A 22,832-nucleotide genomic window follows, 5' to 3' on the forward strand; every position below is an offset into this window, starting at 1 on the left:
GGTGTGACGCTCCTCTGCCATAGCGGAGGAGCCGCCGCTGCTCGGGTTATTAGAGAACTTACAAACCTTATATATCCCCACAACCAGAAAGATCTAGCAGACTTAATGGTATAATGCTTTCTAAATTGGTCATTGTGACTAAAAAGTTACAGATGAAAATGTATTACAAATGGCTGTTTTTTCTACTCATTTTCAATATTTCTTTACTTCAACAGTAAGTTTATTTGGGAAACCCTGGAGCGATCTATACATATTACTCTTGGTGAATTCAGGAAGTTGGGAAAATTGATGCATTTTTTGGTGTGGACACCTTAAGTGGAAAAAAGTTATGGAGCGCTGAGCGCGAAACACCCCAGATAGCCTAAACAGGCTCATCTCTGGGGGCGAAAATCTCCAGCAGTTAAGGGGTTAACAGGCATCCATCCAGATAACAGATTAAATACCATTATAAATTTCATATCACAATACTTCATAATTCCGCAGCAATTTCTTGTAAACTTTTTATTTATTATAAGAACAAGACACCAACACACAGTGTAAATTTCTTACACAAATAATTGCTTAAATCAAATTAACTCAATATACCACCCCAGGTTTTCTTTTGTTTTTTTTTTACAGTAAATCAGGTAAAAAGTTGTTGTACAACCAGAATCGATATTTCACACTTGTTAACACTTTTTATCCAGCAAGTCATACATGCAACATTAACGGGTGACTGGTGGGCGCATTGGCAATATAAAGCGGAAGAGCTGAATTACCGCTTCCGGTGAAAAACGGAAAATGTCTTAGAATGAAAAATTCATCAACAAGTGAGGTGAGATATAAACATTTGTAATGACAGGGGCCTCTCCTCATAAACAGGCAGGGAAACTCGCATGTGTAAGGACAACTAAGTATGGGTGGGCTAGTGAAGTGGGTAGGGGAATAAAACATTTTTTTATTTGGTGCAAAAGTGTCCATGGGGTGAAAAAAAAAGTGACGTGAGGAGGCTCCCTGGGAAAGAGTGTAACTTGATAGTGTCTCCGGCGTGCACAGGGCGGCAGCAATGCTCCGAGCGTCCATGGAGGGGAGACAGACCGGTCTGGCGGCTTCCCCCTGTGTGCCGCCGCTGCTGCTTCTGCTGGAGCCTGTGTAGAGGAGTTGTATCTGTATTTTCCTTGGCTCGCCTGCCTCCGCGGCCGGTGCTCCCCTGTGTGCCCGGGCGGCAGACGCTGAACAGGTGGTGGCTGGAGGAGGAGGCCGGCGGTGCACCTTCGGAGCCGGAGCATGGCGCAGGCCTGGCCCCGCCGCCCTTTCCTGGACGTGGAGCCGGGGCTGTAGCCTCCGGAGGCCGGCAGGAGTCGAGGCGGCTGCAGGCGGGAGGGACCGGGCCGCGCCGCCGCAGCACTTTCCCCGGATCTCCGTTGTTTTCCTTCCCTGGCTCCGGCTGGGGGCTCGGGCTGGCCGCGCATGCCGGTGCCCGGGGTGGGTGCCCTGCTGAGCCGCGGCTGGAGGCGGCGCTGAGCCGGCCCCGCGCTGCTGCTCCCGGGAGCGGCGCCGGCCAGCATGAAAGTCACCGTGTGCTTCGGGAGGACCCGGGTGGTGGTGCCCTGCGGGGACGGCAACCTACAGGTCTCCAGCCTCATCCAGCAGGCGGTGACCCGCTACAGGAAGGCCATCGCCAAGGTGAGTCCGGGGGAGCTGGGGGACCACAACATGGCGCTGCCCGGGGAGCGGGGTCGGCTGAGCGCCTCGGGGAGGGCAGCGGAGCCCGGGACACGCTCTCTGTTGCTGCCCTGGGGTATGAGAGGAGAGGCAGGGGCGCCTGGAAGCCCCCATGGTGCGTGCAACTCCGGGCTGAGTTGGCAGCAGGATGGGAAAGTTTAGGAGTCTGGGCGGCCTAGCGGTTTCCCGGAGGGAGCCCCTGGAAACAATTTTAAGCTGTTCTACCCTTTCCTAGTGCACCCCCTCCGGTTCATGTAGTGTTTTCAGAGAATGGGCCAGTGCGCCACACTGCCAGTTAAAAGGTGATGAGAGGAGCACTGTTGTGACTCACGTGGATTGGCAGACCCCTGTGAAATCAACGAGTATAAGCGAGAGACTGCAAAGTCCACACTGTATCTTACATTATTTATATCTGCTCATTTTGTGCTTCGGTGGTTTCATGAGAAGGAACGAAGGATTAGATTTTCGGATTGAGTATGCAAGCCCTTGAAACGTCAGTGGGAAGTAAGTTTGACATGCACTGTGTAACTTGAGGCCAAACCCTCGCCTCATTCGGCTCTCAAAAATTGGGGTTCTGCCAGTGCATAGTTGGGGAGTTAGCCTCCATGTCAGGCGCGGCCCTTTCTTTTTACGTGTTCGGCCCCTGAGACATTTGTAGCTGGTCCCTGCTTCGCGCAGCACAATCTAGGAGTCACCTTCAGTGTGTTTGTGTGTGTTTAGTGCACATTGTGGTTATCAGCCCTGGGCTTCTGGTGTTTGGTTTTCCAGAATTCCTTGCGAGCTGCTACACATCCGCCCCGCTCCTGCTTGTCAGGTCTCCTGCCTGTAGTTATGAAACAAAGGCGTGTCTTTTGCAGCGATAACCCAGGTGTAGAGAGCAGGAACACACTGCCCTTTCTCACACCCGTGCTGCGGTGCACGTTTTGCGCGTGGGATGTTACAGTATGCTGTACATTTGACTAAGGAAGCCCCCTAACCATTCCTGGCCCCAGGGGGTATGCAGGCAGGGAGCCTGGAATTTTAAGACTGGAGCATGCAAGAGAATGCGTTCCTTTGTCTATACTCAGGAGCACGCATTGAGAGATACCCTCCAAAAAAGAAAGTGATCTGTTTGCAACTGTTAACTATTTTTATTTATATATTTACACGTTTCTATAGCGCCAAGCAATGGAATATCTGTGGGCGCTTTACAATTATTCACCACTTTAATCTACTGCTCATAGTGCAATGCATTAAGGGTGTTTGTGTGTAGGTTTAGGGATGCCAGCAGTTGGCTTTGGCAGTCTATATGTATTTGTGTCACGGAAGTTTAAACCTGTATTTGTGGGAAGGCTACAGGCAGCGCTAACCAATGACGTTTGTTTTGACATGACTGAAACGCATCTTGCACTGGGCTGCGATATTGTCACAAATCACGCCGGCGCTTTTATCAGGCACGAACTCTTTTCAAGAATATAATTTCAGAATATGTTTCCGAGACCTCCCGACAGCAGTGATTCGGTCACCATTGCTGTAGGGAGTTCTTCAACATATTCTGTTACTTTGTTACTACGCTGAATGTTCCTCTGCTGTGCAACAGTCGCTTTGCCGGGGCACGAATATTATTTTTTCCACTGGCTAGTTCAAGAAAACATTCTATAATTTAATAAATGACTGTAACTGTTGCCGAAGTGATTGTTTGGTAAAACCTGGCATCATAAACGTGGTTTACTCTAAAATAGATTTTTTTTAATGCTGCTTTCTTTCAAAACTACTCTTAACATACTTGCTGCATGTACATTACCATTTCATTGTGCGTGTCAGTTTTGTTTTACTGCTGCGCGGACATGCTGATTACAGGTTTTCTCTTCAGAAAACCTTGCTTCTGAGCTGTCATGTAATTATGTGAAATAAAAGTAGCAGTGCGTCACAGCCTGTCCAAAGTGGGCTCGCGAGAGAGCTGCCGAAAAAATACGTGCAACAAAGAAACGCGCATTCTGGCCTTTTCCAAAAGCAGACATTTCCACAGAGAACCCCTTTGTTTAGTTTCACGTGCACGTTTAAGGGGCCCTTGTATGGTTGTTTTTATGCGCCCAAACAATGCCAAGTTGTGACGGGGAGGCAGGGCGCCTACGTATTTTCGAGAGCGGACGAGAAACATTTGCAGAACGCTTTTTAACAGGGGTTGTGTTTTCTTGGAAAGGGCGTTTTTACAAGAGCTCTGAGTGTAGCTGGACGGTTAGTGTGAGGTGAGGGTTAATCCACGCAGTAAAGTGATTGAGTAATATTACAAATACTCACTGTATCGTGTACACAAGTCTGAAACTGCTGTCTTCTGGGCTGGAAACGCTTGTTTTGTAAACAGTATAAAATGCACTGAATAGCAACAGGTTTCACATCCGAAGTTTTGCTGGAATATCGTGGTAGTCCATACGAATTTAATTAGGGTACATTCATCGTGTGGTGTTTGATAACAGCAGGCTCCCTACGATTTTAAAATCACTTTAATACCTATACATTAAAAAGTAGTCTGCGTTGCAATGTTTTGCTAAAGAGTTGAGTTTTACTATCCCTCAAGGAAATGACGCTAAAACACGTTTACAGCATTATGTGGTTAGTTTGGTTGCTCTCATACCCCTGAATCCTAAATGGATGTCCACGACATTTTTTGTGTGCCCAGCAGTTGTCTTTTTGTGGACTATCAGTGGTGGTCATTGTTGGTGTGTTTGTTTTGCGTTAACACTGGTAGATATTGGTCAGGCCACGTTCAAAGTCTACTGATGTTCATGTTGACAGGAGAGACAGAGCAAACAGCATTTCTGGAGCTCACACACACACACAGGTGAAAGTTCTCCCAGGCATTGACCCCTGTCTCTCTTCCGCAAGGCTTCGAAAGCCAGAGAAACTGGATCCACTGCCTGGCCCACCGTTTCAGCTCCATCAGCACAACTCCTATCTCTTCCTGGCTTTTGTTTCAGAACTGTGACTGGTGTGCTTCTAACCTTCTTGAGCATGGAGGTAGAAGTTTCCTTCTAATGCCTTCATCACAGGTTGCCCGATTCATTCTGATACGTCCAGTAACGTCTATTATGGCGCATACAAGGATGGAGTTGTGTGATGAGCACTACATACCCACAGTTTATACCAGGCAAATATTACCCAGTTAATCCAGCAGAAATTTACCGGGGAATATATCTAACAGGACATGGAGATTTAGGACGTTGCTTATATGGCTAGGGCGGTCGACCTCAAATCTGGGGAACAGGGTTCGAGTCTTGGCAAGGATGTGCAACATCCTGTGATTCTGGGCAAATCACTTTATTTCCCTGTGCCTAACAAAAATGATTTGTGTCCTCATGTAAAGCAACAGGTGCTTGTGTAAAGCGCTCTGATACCCAATACCTTCGGGTCAAGTTCGCACTATATAAAACACAGAGAAAAAAAATGTGATCGTCCATATGTAATGCTCCATTATTCAGGCAATACTAATTGATACTATTTATTGCAACTGATGACCTCCAATACTTGCAGTGTTGATATATATGAGATGTGATAATGAGAGCAACCTTATCTGGGCCAAGTGTTGGACCCTAAATATCAGAAAAAGGCTTCTTTCGAAAGCAAAACCATATGGGAGAAATCAAGACATTTGTGCAGTGTGGTGGCGGTGTATTGGAGGTGGCGGTGTGTTTGAGGCAGTGTGTATGGGAGATGCTACATAGAGGAGGCAGTATGTTAGTGTGGTTTGTGGGGGGAGTGTGTTTTCAGGGGAGGATAGCTGGGGCTGGTGTGTTTGGGGCAGAACTGACCACCAGGTTGCTCAGCATTAGTTCTCCTACTGCTGGTATTGGGCAACTTTGGGATCTCAGAACATGTATTATTTTAACCTCTGGCAATAAACTGCAGGAAGGAGACAAATTAACAGAGGAGGTACTGAAGTTGTCACATTAATGTGCTAATTGCATTGGTGAGCATGTAGTCTGTCAATGATTATTGCCCCTCTCCGCCTTATACTTGCTTAAGGTTTGGTTTATAAGTTGATGAACCAACAAAACTAAGGACATACTCACTAAAAACCTTGAAATATTCAAGAAGCATTTCATTACAGGAAGTCCGGCTCACACTTTTCCTAATTTTGGAAATCTGCCATATGTAGGAGGCCATGGCGCAGAAGATAGTTCAGTTGTTGCAAAAATAAAGCTGGTCTTCACTCTTACATTAAATATTTTAAAAAGGGGGAGGACAAATCTTTTTCTAGGTAAATCGTATAAAGGGTAGAAAAATACAATGTGCAGGTTCATATGGGGGCAGACACAGCCACAACAGCACGGAGGTAGTTATGACAGAGAGTGGCAATTTGCGGCAAAACTCACCATCAGTGGTAACAAAGTGACCCTAAATCTTGTCAGGACGAAACTGTGATGAACATTCTGTACCAGGGTTAAATAGAATTGCAGGCCCACCTGAGAGGACATCGCATTATTAACAACAACGGATGACTTTGATCTCTCGAACTCCCATCTATTTCTGTGTTCCTTGGCCTGGACAAGATGTTTCAACTTGCCCTCAGCAACCCTCCTACAGGAATCTGGTTTGTTAAAGAGATCCGGGTGGCCAATCTATGTGCAAAATGATTTCACATATCCCAACCACGGAATCTCTTGGGCATGATCCAAGGTCAAACTCTTCCTGAGTAACAGTTTGTCCAGACACGTTTAATCTCCTGACCATATAGAATGCAGAGTATGATCGGGGACATCTTGATCGTATCTGAAATGTATGAGTTCTACATTTCGTAATAACAACAAAAATTAAATTGGCGCAGCTTAGGGGAACTGCTAAAGGGTTTTTCATGAATGCATTTTCCACCGTTTGAATACTCTACATATTGGTATTTCCCCATAACCCTGCCCCATAAGATGCCACCGCCACACATTTGCTCTCATATGCAGTGAGGAGTTCCCCCAACTGACTTTTGTGGCAGTGTGTATGGAGATGCTACTTTGAGAAGGGAATCTGTCGGTGTGGTTTGTTGGGGATGTGGGTTGTCAGGGGGTGCTGGATAGCCGAGCATGGTGGGTTTGGGCTAGAACTGACCGTCAGTTTGCTCAGAATTAGTTCTCATACTGCTGGTATTGGGCAACTTTGGAATCTCAGAACACATATAATTTTAACCTCTGGCAATAAACTGCAGGAAGGAGACAAATTAACAGAGGGTAATGGCGTTGTCACCGTCATATGCTAATTTGATTGGTGAGCATGTAGTCTGTCATCGATTATGATTATTGGCCCTCTGTGCCTTGTACTTGCTTAGGGTATGGTTTATAAGTCAAGTGAAGGCCGTTAACTAGTGTTATTGACCGAGTTTGTAGTCTGAATGTTATTTTGTTTGTTATCGGAAGAACAGGAGGGTCATTAATGTAATGCGTTTGTATTTAAAAAAAATTCTGATCTAGGTCGCTAATTGCAGTTATTACAGTTGCCTTATTAATTCTGATTTGTGCAGTAAATCCTGTTTAACCTGACGGAATTTCCCCGGTGCAAAAAGTTCTGTTAAATACCAGGCAGTGCTAATTTTGGTGTGCTAAGCACCGAAAATAGCACGTTATGCCCTATTTTTCAGACACCCATTGTAATTGGTGTTATTTACCGTACCTAACAAGTTACGATAGCTGTGGTTTTGGACTATTTCTGGTGCCATTTTCGTACCATTATTAAGGTCGACCGTAATCAGGCCAAGGTGTGTATTGAAGTGAGTACTTAATTGTTATAAATGTCTTGTGATATTATTGCTCAGAATATCCAGGGATTCGTTGTAATGTTTACGGGAATTGACACCGTGTAGGTAGGTAGTCATTAGAGTGGTGTCTCTCTCGACTGACTCCATGCAAACCCGGTAGAAGCACAAAAAAGAGGACATGAGAGAGAAGCCGCCTGCAAGCAGCAGCAATTTGAGAACTACACTGCACCTACTCTACTAACCCACCAAGTATCTGAAACACTTTATAGAATAGTGTTGCTTGGTCATTGACCAGTGCTTAATTTGAGCCAGTGGTTTCCAGTGCTTAGCACCAGCACTTATTTTACAGGGCCCGGTGTACAGATTTTCTTTCTCCAGATAGTGGTGTTCCCGAATTCAAAATGAAATGACAACTGTGCCTTTCAGGATGAACCACTTGGTCTATCTTCACGCAGGGCCATGTTGATCAAGGGTCGAGGCACTGCATGTAATAATAAAACCACGCCTGTCACAGGGGACCGAAGAAGTCCTGTCCTCATCTCACTCTAGTTTCATGCATTTGTCACTGTGGCAGGTGCACCCTACCCCTGCCTTTGTTGTAGCCTCCCATTGGATAATTATAGCTGGGGGCTGGCTCATGGCTGAGTTGGAGCGAGGCAGGTTGGGAAAGAGCAGGGCAGATTTGTCAATTATGGCTTGTGCAGTAATTAAAACAAGCGGAAATACAGACTTTGTACTTATTTCCAAATCAGCCTAGCTGTAACAACTGCCCTCGACGTACCTGTGGCGGCCACAGCCACTGTATGTTTCACTCTTCTCAGGCTAAGTAAGTGGCATGCAACTACCCGACTGGCACAAACATTTCGACTGGCTGGGTGGTGCAAGAGTCACATCTTTAATTACTGGTTTGAGTCAGTGAAGTGCCTTTTTTGCACTGGTGTAGTTATTATGGGAAATTGCACTGCTTTTGCACCTTGTCGCCCCTGACATTTACATTGCTATTATTTATCAAACAGTGGAGGCAAACACCACATGAAAGCACACGTTCTAGCATTTCGACAGAACTTTTGAAATCTTATCGGTGCTCACCCTTGTCGTGTGATTAGGATGATCTGTTCCAAATGGGGGACAAGGCTGCTGGCTTATTTGTGAAAAACCAAAGGTGGTGATGGACGGAGCGTTGACAATACACTCACCCCCAGTCAACTGATCTGGGTTAAATCCATCGCCGTTCTTTAGCTCACTCCGCCACCCCAGTTCAGACATGGCCATATGCAAATCAGTCTGACCCTGTGCCTCATGGGAACAGTCCAGCCCGAACTGCCAAGCCATGTCTTCCCTGGACCGGAATCAAGCTTCCCAGGACCGGTTTCTGGCATTACAGCCGTCTTCAGCCAGGCTTGCTTGACTCCAGTGGCAAAGTGAGCAAGGGACTCACGTCTGAGCATACCCTGCCAACTTAGGGCGAACAAAGAAAAACCAAAGGTGGTGATGGACGGAGCGTTGACAATACAAACACACCCCCCCCCAGTCAACTGATCTGGGTTTAATTCATCACCGTTCTTTAGCTCACTCCGCCACCCCAGTTCAGACATGGCCATATGCAAATCAGTCTGACCCTGTGCCTCATGGGAACAGTCCAGCCCGAACTGCCAAGCCATGTCTTCCCTGGACCGGAATCAAGCTTCCTAGGACCGGTTTCTGGCATTACAGCCGTCTTCAGCCGGGCTGCCTTGACTCCAGTGGCAAAGTGAGCAAGGGACTCACGTCTGAGCATACCCTGCCAACTTAGGGCGAACAAAGAAAAACCAAAGGTGGTGATGGACGGAGCGTTGACAATACAAACACTCACCCCCAGTCAACTGATCTGGGTTTAACCGCATGCACGCTAGCGGTTTTCCCGCTGTGCGCGGCGATTTTAAAAATCCCTCGTTACGGGACCAGGTCAGCTCGTCATGCGCGCAGCGCAGGTAACGCTCATGACGAGCTGACCTTGTCACGAGCGTAGAAGGGGTTAATCCATCACCGTTCTTTATCTCACTCCGCCACCCCAGTTCAGACATGGCCATATGCAAAACAGTCTGACCCTGTGCCTCATGGAAACAGTCCAGCCCGAACTGCCAAGCCATGTCTTCCCTGGACCGGAATCAAGCTTCCCAGGACCGGTTTCTGGCATTACAGCTGTCTTCAGCCGGGCTTGCTTGACTCCAGTGGCAAAGTGAGCAAGAGACTCACGTCTGAGCATACCCTGCCAACTTAGGGCGAACAAAGAAAAACCAAAGGTGGTGATGGACGGAGCGTTGACAATACAAACACTCACCCCCAGTCAACTGATCTGGGTTTAATCCATCACCGTTCTTTATCTCACTCCGCCACCCCAGTTCAGACATGGCCATATGCAAATCAGTCTGACCCTGTGCCTCATGGGAACAGTCCAGCCCGAACTGCCAAGCCATGTCTTCCCTGGACCGGAATCAAGCTATTTGTGGCCTGAAGAAAACTAAGACGAATCTCGGCTTTCCCACTTCAGCAAAACTGTATGATCCTGAACACATCACACACCTCATTGTTCGTCAGTGTTCATAGCTCGCAGGCTTGAGAATAGTCTGAACCGGTGCTGAACATAATATTCAAAAAGATACGGGGCTAGAGAATATGGTGGTGGTAGAAAGAGGCATGAGGTGGAATCAGTCGCGGCTGGCATGACTCGGGGGTGGGGGTTCGCGCGGGCTGGGTGGTTATTAAAAAGAAGAAAAAAATACTTACCTTCCCGGGTCCCGCGCCGTCTCAGCTCCAGACTTGGTCCCGCGGAACAGGAGCAGGAAGCAGGCAGCCTCTCTCCCCTCCCTTAAGCCAATCATAAGGGTGCAATGGCAGCATTGTGATTGAGGACGCCGACCAGCCATGCGTCTATGGGGAGGCCATTTTCTCCATGTAAGCTGCATCTAACCTACATGGAGAAAAGGGAGAATGCGCATGATTGGTTTGGTCGGCCGACCAAACAGTCAGGGCCCGTAAATTTGGACAAGCCACTCCTCCCCTGTCCTTGAGCAGATCCACCCATCCCCAACCAAACCCTTCTGCTTTCTCACAGTGTGAGAAGTAGAAACATAAAATGGTAGTTTTACCATTTTATGTTTCTGCTTCTTGTACGGATGACGCTCCTCCGCCCCAATGGAGGAGCCGCCCCTGGGTGGAATCAAGACAAGATAACCCTGATATTTAGCAACCCAGACATTCAGAAGCGCTGGGCTTCTGAAAAAATTGTGGGCCCTGCGCTTATTCTTTTGCAAATTAAGCACAGTTCAGACTTGAATGTGGAGATTTATTGAAGACAAATATAACCTATTCCTTTCACTAATGACTTAGCAATCAATCAATGAGGGTCTTGTATAGCGCGGCTACTCAACCGTGAGGGTCTCGAGGTGCTTGGGGAGGGAGGCTGCTGGTCGGACTGGGTTGATGTCAGAAACTGGTCCTTCTACTATGACCAATATTCAGGTCTTGCTCACGGGTGCCTCACATAAGTAGATAAGTGTCTGACTTGTTTGTACAAGGTCAGTGCAAACGTTTGGAGAAGCATCTGGCTGCAGGCTACATAAACATCCTGGCATTGTAAATGCTAAACCAGCTTAGGGCCATCATTTCCATACATTTCTGGACCTAAACGGTACATTGGCGGTCTGACTAGTTTTTAATTTGAGGGCCAGAGGATCTTTTGAGGTCAAATAAGTCCGTTCAGGAAAAGCAGGGCTACATGTGATGTGGTTCGAGGACAAAAAGGAATCGGGTGGTGAGCTATGTCATAATACCTGTGCAGAAATGTACTCTCCATCACCATCACATAGCTCAAAGTGCCCAGGATTGATCACATTTGGGTTAATAAGTAGACACTTGAAGTCACACAGCTGTGGAGTTTCTGATAGCTGGTTTGAGCACAAGTCTTCACTTCAGAAGTGTGGCGCTTTCAGGTGAATAAGAGAATAATTCAAAACTTTAAAAAATACAACTGTTGAACCCCAGCAGCAGTGTTTTCTCCACGAGAGCAGGGGAGCATCGTCCCGCCACCTGTCAAAAAAGAAAATGATTATGAAAGAAATTATTTCATTGCCATTTTATTTTTCTAATGTGTGCGCCGCATACAGTGTCCCAAGGCAAGAAAGGGGTATATCTTCAGCTGCTGCTTGGCAGCATAGAGGATCAGTGCGCAGGCCAGATGCTACAAATTGCGCATGTCAGTTTGTCCGGCCGTCTTGTGGCGGCCAGCCGGACATGCACACTTTGCAGCTCTCCATTCAGCTGTCGTAGGCAGCTGGGTGGAGAGCAAGCATAGTTTACAGCGCCTGAAGGAGTGTCTGACAAACACGCTCCATCCAATCCTGGTGCGTCTCTCATGCAACATGAGAGCAGTGGCAGGATTGGTCAGGGGAGGTCCACAGCAGGCTGCAGTTTCACCGAGGAGGACCGGACGACCTGTGGCAGTAGGTAAATACCGTTTATTTAACTTTTATTTATTTAACATGGTAGGATTATTTTGGGTGGAGGGAGGAGTCGCTTTATTATAGATTTTTGGAGGAAGGGAGTGTATTTTGGGCTTTTGGGAGGGGGTGTTTAATTATGGGCTTTTGGAGGGAGGGGATGCCTTATTTTGGTTTTGTTTTGGTAAGTGGTGAGACACTTCACCCACCTCGCCACTTTCAAAGGTTGCCTGCCACCACTGCCCAGCAGGTCATGATTTGAAAAAATAACAGCAGTAAGCTGCATGTTTGCACATAAGAAATGTGATATCAGGCTAGATGAACCAAGGAACGAAAGCAAGATGGCTCTGCGTCAAAAGGGGGGAACACTGTAAGGCACAGAAGTATAATTCTAAGTGTTTCCAAGAATCACAACTGCTCTTTACATAAAGAATGCTGCCAGTCATTGTTGGCTCTGGTAGGCATCCCGTACCTTGTCTCGGAAGCCTTGCAGCAAATGTTTCATCCTGAAGAACCTTGCCTACCTTTCTTTTCTTAAAGACCTTTGACTTGAAGTCCTGCCACAAAATATCCTGGTTTTAAAACCACACAATAGCACCTTACTGTAGGTTTGGTGGCGGGAGAACCGTAATGGCAGGTCTTCATCGAAAATGACATCTCATTGTGGTGATGTTGACAACTGGGATCACAATTCGGAGATCCCTCTCAGCACACACAGTGAAGCACATTCCTGGAGTGTGGATTGGCACACTTTTCCGATAGAGCCTTGCTGCATATTTTGGCGATAATATTGCACCAGGACTCAAACTTCCACTCTGGAGTATCATTTTCAATTCCTTGTTGCCTACGCTATGCCTGGTTCCCTAGCTGCAACTTATTCAGGTTGCTGGTTGTTTCACAACACATCTGTTTGTTCCTCTAAAAAGAGAAAACCGAGAGTGCTACAGCATATCCACAATTTCTGCCATTAATATTGCCATCAGAAATCTTCTTGACCTCTCTGTAGTTTTTCTAGTTTCTATTTTTCAAGCACCTGAGCATTCTTGTTCTGCCATGAATGCTTACCATAGAGGTCTTCAGTTGCCTGAAGTGGTTTTTCGTGTAGCAGTTTTAAAAACGTAAACAATCTTGGCAGATCATGTGTCCTTGTTCCTGGTGAGCTTACACTCTATTACTTGAAAATGTATTTCTTGGTGCTGAGCCACCAAAGAGCTCCAACATGCAGTGGCCTGAGTCCATTCTTCCCTTAGCGCATGCAAGATTCCACGTTGTTACAAAAATAGAGATAGATGGTGAACCTCCTTGCATCTTGAGAGAGCAGACCAGTAAGCCCACACAGATATGTTGATCGCAATAGATGAGGAAGAATGGATCCAGTGTAAAGTCTTAGTGGATGCATGCTTTTCACCTGGTTAACAGTATTTCCGAATCCAATGTCCTGTGTCACAAACAATTGAGAAATATCAATGATTTTTAAAGAAGTGCATAGGGTTTTGTGTTGTGGTTAGGTTGTGTTCAGTAGACTTCTTATCATGGGTGGTAGTTTATGATTTACTCTACTAACTGAACGATCATTATGGTGCTAATGTATGCTATAGCAGGTGCTTGCTTACAGAAGTCATTGCATAGAAGTGGTGCTGTTTGAAGTTGTTTATATGTAACGTTTGGGTGAGTGAAACAGTTTTGTGTGTGAGAACTATGTTGTGCTTGACTTAAATAAGGATCATCTAGGGTGCTGCTGCTTACCACTGAAGCAGGGGCACACATCGGCTGAACTGCAGTCACTGCCGGGCTCATGACGTGGTTTGGTGGCTTTGGGACAATGGTACCATACTTCCAGTCAATCACTTGCTGTAGTTTAGGTTTTTTTTTGTTCAATTTAAAACGTAGAGGATCATTTGCATTGAATCCATATTGGAGCACCTAACAAGTTTTTATGTCGCTTGTTGCGCTCATTCGTTCATGATGTCGGTACGTGTTAATCATTATGTCGTGTATTTTGATAAGTGCATCTCTTCCTTTGAAGGACACATATGACTAATAAAAGTGAAGTAAAAAAAAAAAGAAATGATTAATGCTGTTTACTTTATGAATAAGAGGGATACAGACCTGAGTATCCAAGTGAATTCCCTGTTGAAGAACATGGGTTACCATGCACGATTAGGGGAGGGGATGAACCAGTATCCTTCAGTTTTCTGGTTTTGAGTCTTTATTCGGTAGAGAAGCCAAGAGGCTCTCACGCGCAAAGCAACTCATATGTTACTGCAGGTTATTTGAGGTTAGAGGTAAATGGGGTTGCAATAGCTCACCAGTAGTGTGGTTAGCTCAGCTCAAGGATGTACTTTGAATGTCAGAGGCTGTGATCAGAGGGGTATTCAACACGACTATGTAAAAATCATACTAGAGAAAGAGAATCCTCAGACATAGAAAAAGTACACGTTCGGACACTATGAAGATGCAAGCACAAGATACAATAGGTTAGTTGCCAGTTAGTAGAGAGGTTTACAGAACGCATGCCTTTTTTTTTTTTTGCAGGCGATACTATTTTCAATCTAATAAAGCCTGTTAACTGGGATGGTCGAGAGCCTTCCATCAGTTTTTTTTTCTATTTGCTCAACAGTGTTGGGTTGCAATAGACTGATGCATTTGTGCTTCAAAGAGATTTTGTTGATTGGTTGTAAGTGTACTAACACAGTATGTTTACGATGGTTTACATGCTAATATGAATATATTTATCTGGAGAGGCAGTCTTAGAGAAATGTGTTCAGCATCATGGTATGTTTAGATCAAAATTGCACTGTCTGTTGAGCTTGCACATGGATATGTAGTGATTTGGATAGGAAGTTGATGTTCTGGACATTTAACGAGTTGCTGAATTTAGAATTGTCTCGGATTAAATCGTTTTTATACTTCATTGGAATACCAAGCCTCTACAGGAATATCAAGTGCTAGTTGTAATATTTTCATTGAAATGAACTAAAGGTAGGAACGTTCATATGGACTTTTGTGGTTCAAAAGCATGAAAGCTCGAGGATGTTATGTTGAAATGATGAGCTTAAATCATGTTATTGCTTGTCTTTAATGTATTCAGTGCAGGTAGGCTGTGCATTGAATGTAATTTGAACATATTTTAATACTGGTTAAACCAGATTGACAACTTGAACATTTTAATGGCTATGACTTTTTTGATGCAATACCTGAATCCCTAGCTTGCTTGAACAGTTTATAATGTTAAAATTTGTGCTAGTTAAAATGATTTTCAGAATGGAGACCTACTTTTTCACTATGATGTTTTATGTTCTTGCATATATGCCATATTATAAAGTTGCAAATATTGCTCTGGTGTTGGACATTCACTATCGAAGCATCTGGCAGTCACTGCACCAAACATTGTTAATTTATTTTGCTGTACACATTTTTATCTTCTTAAGTGAAGGATTGTGTAGTCCTATAACCAGCATACATTTACATCTTGTTAAAAAAGATGAGTAGAGGAAATTAAATATAACAATTTTAAGCAGATCGTAACACCAGATGAAACAAGAAAGTGTTAGATATGATTACAGTGCTCACATTTAATTTGCCTTCAAGATAGGACCTTATAGGAAGACTTTTATGCTCTTTTTTTATTAATACCCTATACTTCTTAATAGTATTTTAAAGAAAATTAATTTATAACATGCAAAATTTAACAGAAAAAGAGGGAGCTAATGGTCTAAGGGTGCGCAGATCACTTGTATTTATACACATACATGCTGTATCTTGTTGACTGTTTACTTCTAGTTCTAAAATGTTTTATTTCCTTATACCAGAATCTCCAAGCCTCCTATCATGAGAATATATTGCTCATTAACTGTGTGCCAGCAACCCTTTTGATAAGGTTGGTATCCTAGACCAGTCCAACGTATCTGAGTTTTTTTTCTCCCTATTTCTCAGATCTATTTTCCATTTTTTCCAGTTCAGATAGAAGTTTGATATGTGTATGCCTATATTTCTTCAAAGAATCAAAGTACTGGAAGTGATAATGCATAGGATGCCATATACACATACATTTTGACTCTACATTAAGGTGAAAGTACAAAATAAATAACAGTGCAAATTAATAATATTCCCGAAACTCTAGATGATAATTGCATAGTAATACAGTAGACTCAGGCAATAGCCTCTAAATTTTACAGTACAAATATGTGCTATACAACCTAGAATCGCATTCAGAAATTTAATGAGCACTGGCATTTATTTGCTTTCACATCTGATTTTCAGAAAAAAACACTTGTGGCACTGAGCTAATCACAAAGATCTGTTGTTTAGTGACAAGCCAGTGATAAAGGCTATAGGCCTCTGTGGTTCATTGGAAAAAGTAATGTTGGCTGCCATAGGTCTAATATTTTTATTATGAAAAGTTGCAACACATTGATGCTGCAGACCATCCTGATACAATAGCACTTTTGACACATCTTGCTCTACTGGGCCTTCATCTTCGTAACAATGGTCCCACCCACACAGGTGGCCACACTCTGGATCTAATTTTTACTTCCCTCCCTAAAGTTTACTGTCAACCCCCCAAGTACATCTACTGGTCTGATCATAAAATGCTAGACTTTTCTTTTCTGTATCTACCTGAATCCACTAACCACCTTATTACACAGCCCATTAAACGCAGACCATGGCATAAAGTCACTCCTGCCAGTTTCGCACAAATCTGGAAGCAGCCAGTACTTTTAAACTCGGATGACGTCGAGACATCTCTCTCCAAATTTAACTCCACTCTGGTGACAGCCATTAACATACTGGCTCCTCAGAAAACGGTTAAACAGCCAACTATGGATAAGAGGGAAACTTGGTACACTGAGGCCCTCAAAGCAGAAAAGCAGGGATGTAGGAAATTAGAGAAGCGATGGAGACGGACACATAAGGGGGAAGACCAGGAACGATATCTGGTAGCTATGACCACTTACTACAAAAACATAAAAAAAGCGAGGAAAATTAGTCTTACCTCCCAAATAATAGAGGCAGGCAATTCTACTCGAGAGCTATTTAAGGTTATACAGGCCTTCACCAACCCAGTAATGTGTGAGAGCCCGAAGGTTTTTACCCAAGATCTCTGCAATAAAATCTCGCAGTTTTTTGAAGATAAAATTGAGGGGATATATACGAAAATTATGAAAGTCTCAGACCCTCTAGAGACTGTGGCCTCTGAAATCTCTCCAACGGTGACCCTTGGGAATACCCTTTATGTAATCCCAGAAATAACTCTTCAACAATTGACCACACTTATTAACAAAATGAAGACCGGCTCCCCCAATGACTTGATCCCTGCCAAAATGATTTCCCCCCTGACGGAGTCTTTAGGCCCCACTATTCAAAGACTAATGAATCTCTCCTTTGCCGAGGGACAACTTCCACAACTCTGGAAAGAAGCGGTTGTGAATCCCATACGCAAAAACACAACCCTACCTTGGTCAGAGCTCTCCAACCTCCGCCCTATTTCCCTCCTCCCTTTTATTAGCAAACTGGCTGAGAAACACGTTAACACCATCATTTCCAGCTTTATCGAGGCGACAGGGGGCCTGGACCAATCACAATCTGGGTTCAGGCCCAACCACAGCACTGAATCGGCCCTCCTCTCGGTGACTGATAAGATCAAAATGTCACAGGACAGAGGGGGTTCCATGATTCTAGTGCTGTTGGACCTGTCCGCGGCCTTTGATACCGTGTCTCATAACATCCTCCTCAGCCGTTTGCAGGGAGTGGGGATTGGAGGCTCAGCACTATCCTGGCTGGAGAGCTTCCTTTCCGGGAGGTCGCAATCTATTAGCCTGGGCCCCTACCGCTCCACCTCGAGGGTGCTCACGAAGGGGGTGCCACAGGGCTCATGCCTTAGCCCTACATTGTTTAATGTATATGTGGCCCCCCTTGCTGAGATTGTGCGGAAGTATGGGTTCACACCGGTCTCCTACGCTGATGACACCCAGCTCCTCTACCCTTTCAGCTCCCTTGGCCCTAAAGTCAAGGAAAACTTTGCTGAGGGTATGAGGGCAGTGTCACATTGGATGGCCGCAAATTGCCACCAATGTAGCGTTGCAAAAACAGAGGTTATTCTCTTCGGCAAAGCAAGTCTTCTGTGGTCTCCAGACTGGTGGCCGCTGGATTTGGGTCCAGTTCCAACATCAAAGCCACACGTTAAAAATCTAGGGGTAAAAATCGACCAAAAACTGACCCTTAAGGAACATACCAACCACATTGCAGGACTGTGCTTCCATACCATTGGCCTTCTAAGACGAGTCTTCCTGTATCTCCCTGACATCTACAGGAGGACACTCGTACAGGCCCTGGTTACCAGCCGTCTGGACTACTGCAACGGCCTGCTGACATTAGCAAACGCAGATGCAGTAGGCCGTTTGCAGGTAGTCCAGAATACTGCGGCTAGACTGGTCATGAGTGCACCGGCTAGGACTCCCTCTAAGCCCTTGTTGGATGAGCTGCATTGGCTCCCTATACGGCAGCGCATCAGTTTTAAGATATGCTGTACGGTCCACAAGTGCTTATATGGGGATAGTCCTAGATATCTTTCACAATCATTGGAGCAGTATCAACCTAGCCGGTCACTCCGCTCAAGCAACCAAGCTCTTCTGAAACCCCTTGCAACAAAAAAATCCAGACAAGGAGACCGAGCATTCTCCTCAGTCGGCCCTGCCTTATGGAATAAGCTTCCAACAGATTTGAGAATGACCACCAACCATCTCTCCTTTAGAAAAACATTAAAAACGTTCCTCTTCCGGGAAGCATTCCAGCTCCATTAATCTCTCACTGACTCTGCTAAATGTTCAGGGCTGGCAAAGCGGCAAAGCGCGGAGATACCCTTACGGGATTGATTCCGGCGCGATATAAGAAATTAAATAATAATAATAATAACAAATGTAATAGGCCACAGTTATTGTGAAAAGAAATTTATTACACTAATTGGCTGTTATTGGTGAATTCTCATTACACTGTTAAAATCTGTCCTCAATATTTTGCTGTATGGAATCTCACAGAGTACGGTGTGAGGCAAGGGGTTTGGTGTTAGTTGCCTCCTTTGACAAACTCTTGGGGGTGAACATTTGCACTGTCCTAATCCTTGTCCGACCCTTTTCAGAAGGATCATAAATTGTTTTGGCAACATTATTATTGTATATGCTTGTAATTTTATGACTGTCTGATAGCTTCCAACTTTTGTACAGTACAGTAGGCCTGAGTGGACTATGGTGACAAGCCTGTGACAGAGGCTATGTTATGCCAGATGGCATAGATCGAATCTATTTATTATGAAAAGTAGTAAGTCTGACATATTGATTGTGAAAAGCACATGTTACAGGTAGTAGGACTTCAAAGATGGATTGATATTACCATGTGTTAATGTCTGTAGACGGTGTTTGTTTTTATTGAATGTCACATAATACTGTAGTAAGCAAGACTATTGGAGTTGGTTACTTTCTTTGACAAACCGTGGGGATAGAAGATGAACCTGGTGATATTCTTTGCTAGATCCTCTTAGGAGCGTCTGGTGGGTGTAGCTGTATGCCAGGTCTTTGTAATAAAACAAACTCTACCTACATATATAGAGGGTCTTTGGGAAAGTCCTCTTCTGTGTGTCCAAGTGTTGTTCACATTCTGCTTCTTCCCATGACCGTAGACTCTGTTAGGAAATGTTAGCCCACTTCTGCCATCATCTCTGTTACCCTGTTAGTAATGGTATTTTCCCTGATTACATGGCCACATCTGCCTGAATACTAATGCACTTCTGTGTTTTGGACTGGAGGCCAATTCTGTAGTTCAACAATTCTTTCTCTTATAGGTCCCTTTAAGTTTCTTTCCTGCTCCCTTTTTTATGTTGAGCCTAGGCAGCACATGCGCTATCTCTCGACATGCTGTATCTCCTTCTGGGGGCTTTAACCATGGTCATCACTTTCATTGGCTTTTTGGGCAGCCTTTCAAAATTCCTTTGGTTTGGTAGGTGAATGCTTTACTCTGTCTCGCCTTTTGACTGTTTAATTACTGCCCACAGACCGACACTGTCACATGTATTATTTCCCGATCAGCCTTATATATTGTTGGCGCACTACTTTTTCTTTTGCTTCGGCTTCTGTTGTTAAGTTCCTGTTGCTTATGTTCCGAGCTTTGCTCTAAACTCCAAGCACAGCCCATTGTCCATGTTGCCTTTGCTCCCGCCCCCCCCTCCCATTGTCTGTGTCAATCGCCTCCCATTTCTCTTCTCCTCTGCTCCCTGCTCTGGGCGTATGATGTTATTTTTTCTGTTTACCAAATGTTCCTTTTTTACTGTATGATAGTACCGCCCCTGTCCATGTTGCCTTTGCTCCCGCCCCCCTCCCGTTGTCTGTCGACCTCATCCCTCCTCCTCTCCCTTTTTCCTGATGCATGTTTAAAAAAATGTTGTTTGTTTATTTAAAGTTACCTTTTCGTGGTTCGACAGTACGTGATTGCGTGTCCACTTACATCAATTAACAGAGCTCCTTCAGTAAGGGGTTTGTTTAAACCGAGACCGGATGGCAACAGTTTTTATTTATAGAATAAATGACCAAAGGCATGTTAAAAGAATATCCCTCCCTTAATTGGGGTGGGAAGGAGACTGCTGGCATCAAATGATTACCACATCGTACTCACACAAAGGTGAAAATTAGAAAACATTGTAGAGGGTAAACCAATTGCAGTTGTCCTATGTTCCAGCCCTACAGTTGTATCAATCAATCCTCTTTGGTCATAGCAGATGACTGTGTCAATACTGCAGCATGAGACATTTTCAGGGCGGTATCAATCGTTCTCACCTACCCCCACGTCTTTATCATACTTTTAGTCCTGATAAAACGCCAAGGATCCCTCCGGGACCATTAAAGATGGAAACATGTCGACCTACATGACCTGCACCTATTGCTAAGTTGTTTTCCTCATTATTAGGAACTGACAACGATCACACTGCTTTTATCCCTCCCAAGGGGACCTCGGAATAAATTCGGTTTTTGGTACCACTTAGGTGGTTTTAAATCACTACCCTACTCAACCAACATGGCCGCACTCACCATCACAGCTATTTGATTACAAGATCTCCACCAAAGAGCCCTCTCGCGGGACCCGTGGGGTACGAGGAGCATAACCCGATGATGAAGCCTGACACCCCTATGGGTGTGTGAGGGCATTACTTCCTAAATAGGAAGATCCTCTCACTTTTCCACCCTGAGAGACACTTTCATGGGAACAGTTACCCTATCATTTGTTCCATATTTGTTCTGGGGAGCAAGGGCACTGGACCTCTTATTCGCTCCTTGTCCCCCCCCCCCCCCCCCACCCCCCTCTGTGTTATTGATACAGCATATTCATAGGTAGAGGCCGTCCCGTGTGTGGTGTCCAACAGAAGAAGAAAGACTACAGGGTTCCGTATCCACTGATGCATTCAGTTAAGCCAGACAATAGCGCCGATGTCAGCGAGGGGTACGCGTTACAATGAGAAGCAAGTGACTGACACAAGTGTTCTCGTCAACAGTGTTTCTGTGTAGTTGTGAGTCCACAACATCCTTAAAGGACCCATTTTGTTATTAGAACTAGACTGGTACTGTTTTGCGCTGCTTACTGTACAGTAAGCTGCCAATAGAGTGTTCTAGGGCTGGTTGGGATGGCATGCTCGGCCATGTGCATTGTGAAAAGAGTGAAGGAGAGGCGTCTATTTGGTACTGTTACCATGTGAGTCTGTCACCAAGGAGCAATGCCGGAAACTGAGCAACTGACGGGAACGAAGACTTTAAATCCAGCATGCATTACTTTGTTAAAAGAAAACCCAGATCTGACTCCCTGTTTGTCTGTAACATGGAGTCATCTTGTAACCAATTTTTAGTGCCCGCGATTAATTAACCATTGTAACTGGGAGAAGCTGCAGAGTAGCAGCCGTCCTGCAGGTTTACCAGCAAGCTTTTATCTGTAGAGCAGCTCATGGTGAAGAGGGTGCCATCCTGCAGCGAAACAGCTTCAGTCTAGCAGGAAGCTATCTCTAAAATCTTTTATTTGCACATTGCATCCAAATTGAAATGCACACTCCAGGCCTACCTTAAATGACCTGTGGGGCCCCAATAATGCTGAACACTGAGAAAATCAGATAGAAATCTGTACATACCGACAAGACACATGCCATGTGTTTGAGTGTCGGTGTGCTTTTGTAAGCACTGCCCATCAAGACGTGCCACACTCCAGCTTTCAATTGTACATATTAATATAAAGCTCTGAGCATACACTTCTTCTTATGCCAGCTTTACCTCTTTTACTTCTCCTCTCCCCTTATACGTTCTCCCCTTTCTTTTCCCTACTATCACCAACTCGCTGAAAACCCTTCCCCCGTTCTGTCCTTCCTTTTCTCACCACCACTACATCTTTCTTTGCATTCACAGCTCTCCATTTTCCCGCTCTCTCTCCATCTCCCTATAACTCCCCTTCTTCTCTCCCTGCCATCTACGGCTCACTGTGGCTGCACCTCCCACTTCCCTGCCCGCCCCCCCCCTCCATTCCACTTGCCCCAAACTCCAGAGTTTAGCTGGCAGCATATTTTCTTTTTTGTACATTTATTATTTTAATTTGTCCTCCATATACATGTGGAAGTTTGTGTGCCTGTTTTATTGCAGATGGATAAGTGGGTGAATGCAAGAATGAGCCAGTGGGTGAATTAATGAATGAATGCAAGGATGAGCGCCAAGGTGCATGATGACTTTTTGAGTCCCTACACTCCTCTTTAACTGAAGAGGTGCCTTTAGTTACAAACCAGGCCTAATGGCATTGCCAATGTTTTCTTGTTATTATACACACTTCAAATGCAAGTCATTACATTTAGTGCAATCCTTTAAAGTGTATAATATATATTCGGACAACTGTTCCTTTTCTCTCGACATGAT

The 22,832-nt window shown here is 44.9% G+C and overlaps 1 protein-coding gene across 7 annotated transcripts in view; it reads left to right on the forward strand.

Annotated features, from left to right (window-relative positions):
• The first annotated feature begins 977 nt into the window (after nucleotides 1-977).
• PARD3 (par-3 family cell polarity regulator) overlaps nucleotides 978-22,832 on the forward strand; it is a 1,362,300-nt gene continuing 1,340,445 nt past the window's right edge. For 3 of the 7 annotated variants that reach the window (XM_078663329.1, XM_078663332.1, XM_078663330.1), the window contains exon 1: nucleotides 1,013-1,665. In XM_078663329.1, the coding sequence (XP_078519455.1) occupies nucleotides 1,546-1,665 (120 nt within the window). In that variant the 5' untranslated portion in view covers nucleotides 1,013-1,545. Of the gene's footprint in view, nucleotides 1,666-22,832 lie in introns of all 7 variants that reach the window. The other 4 variants (XM_078663331.1, XM_078663328.1, XM_078663333.1 and 1 more) reach the window with 2 other exon arrangements.

This window comes from Lissotriton helveticus, chromosome 10 (assembly GCF_964261635.1).
Source record: "Lissotriton helveticus chromosome 10, aLisHel1.1, whole genome shotgun sequence".
Lineage (NCBI taxonomy): Eukaryota > Metazoa > Chordata > Amphibia > Caudata > Salamandridae > Lissotriton > Lissotriton helveticus.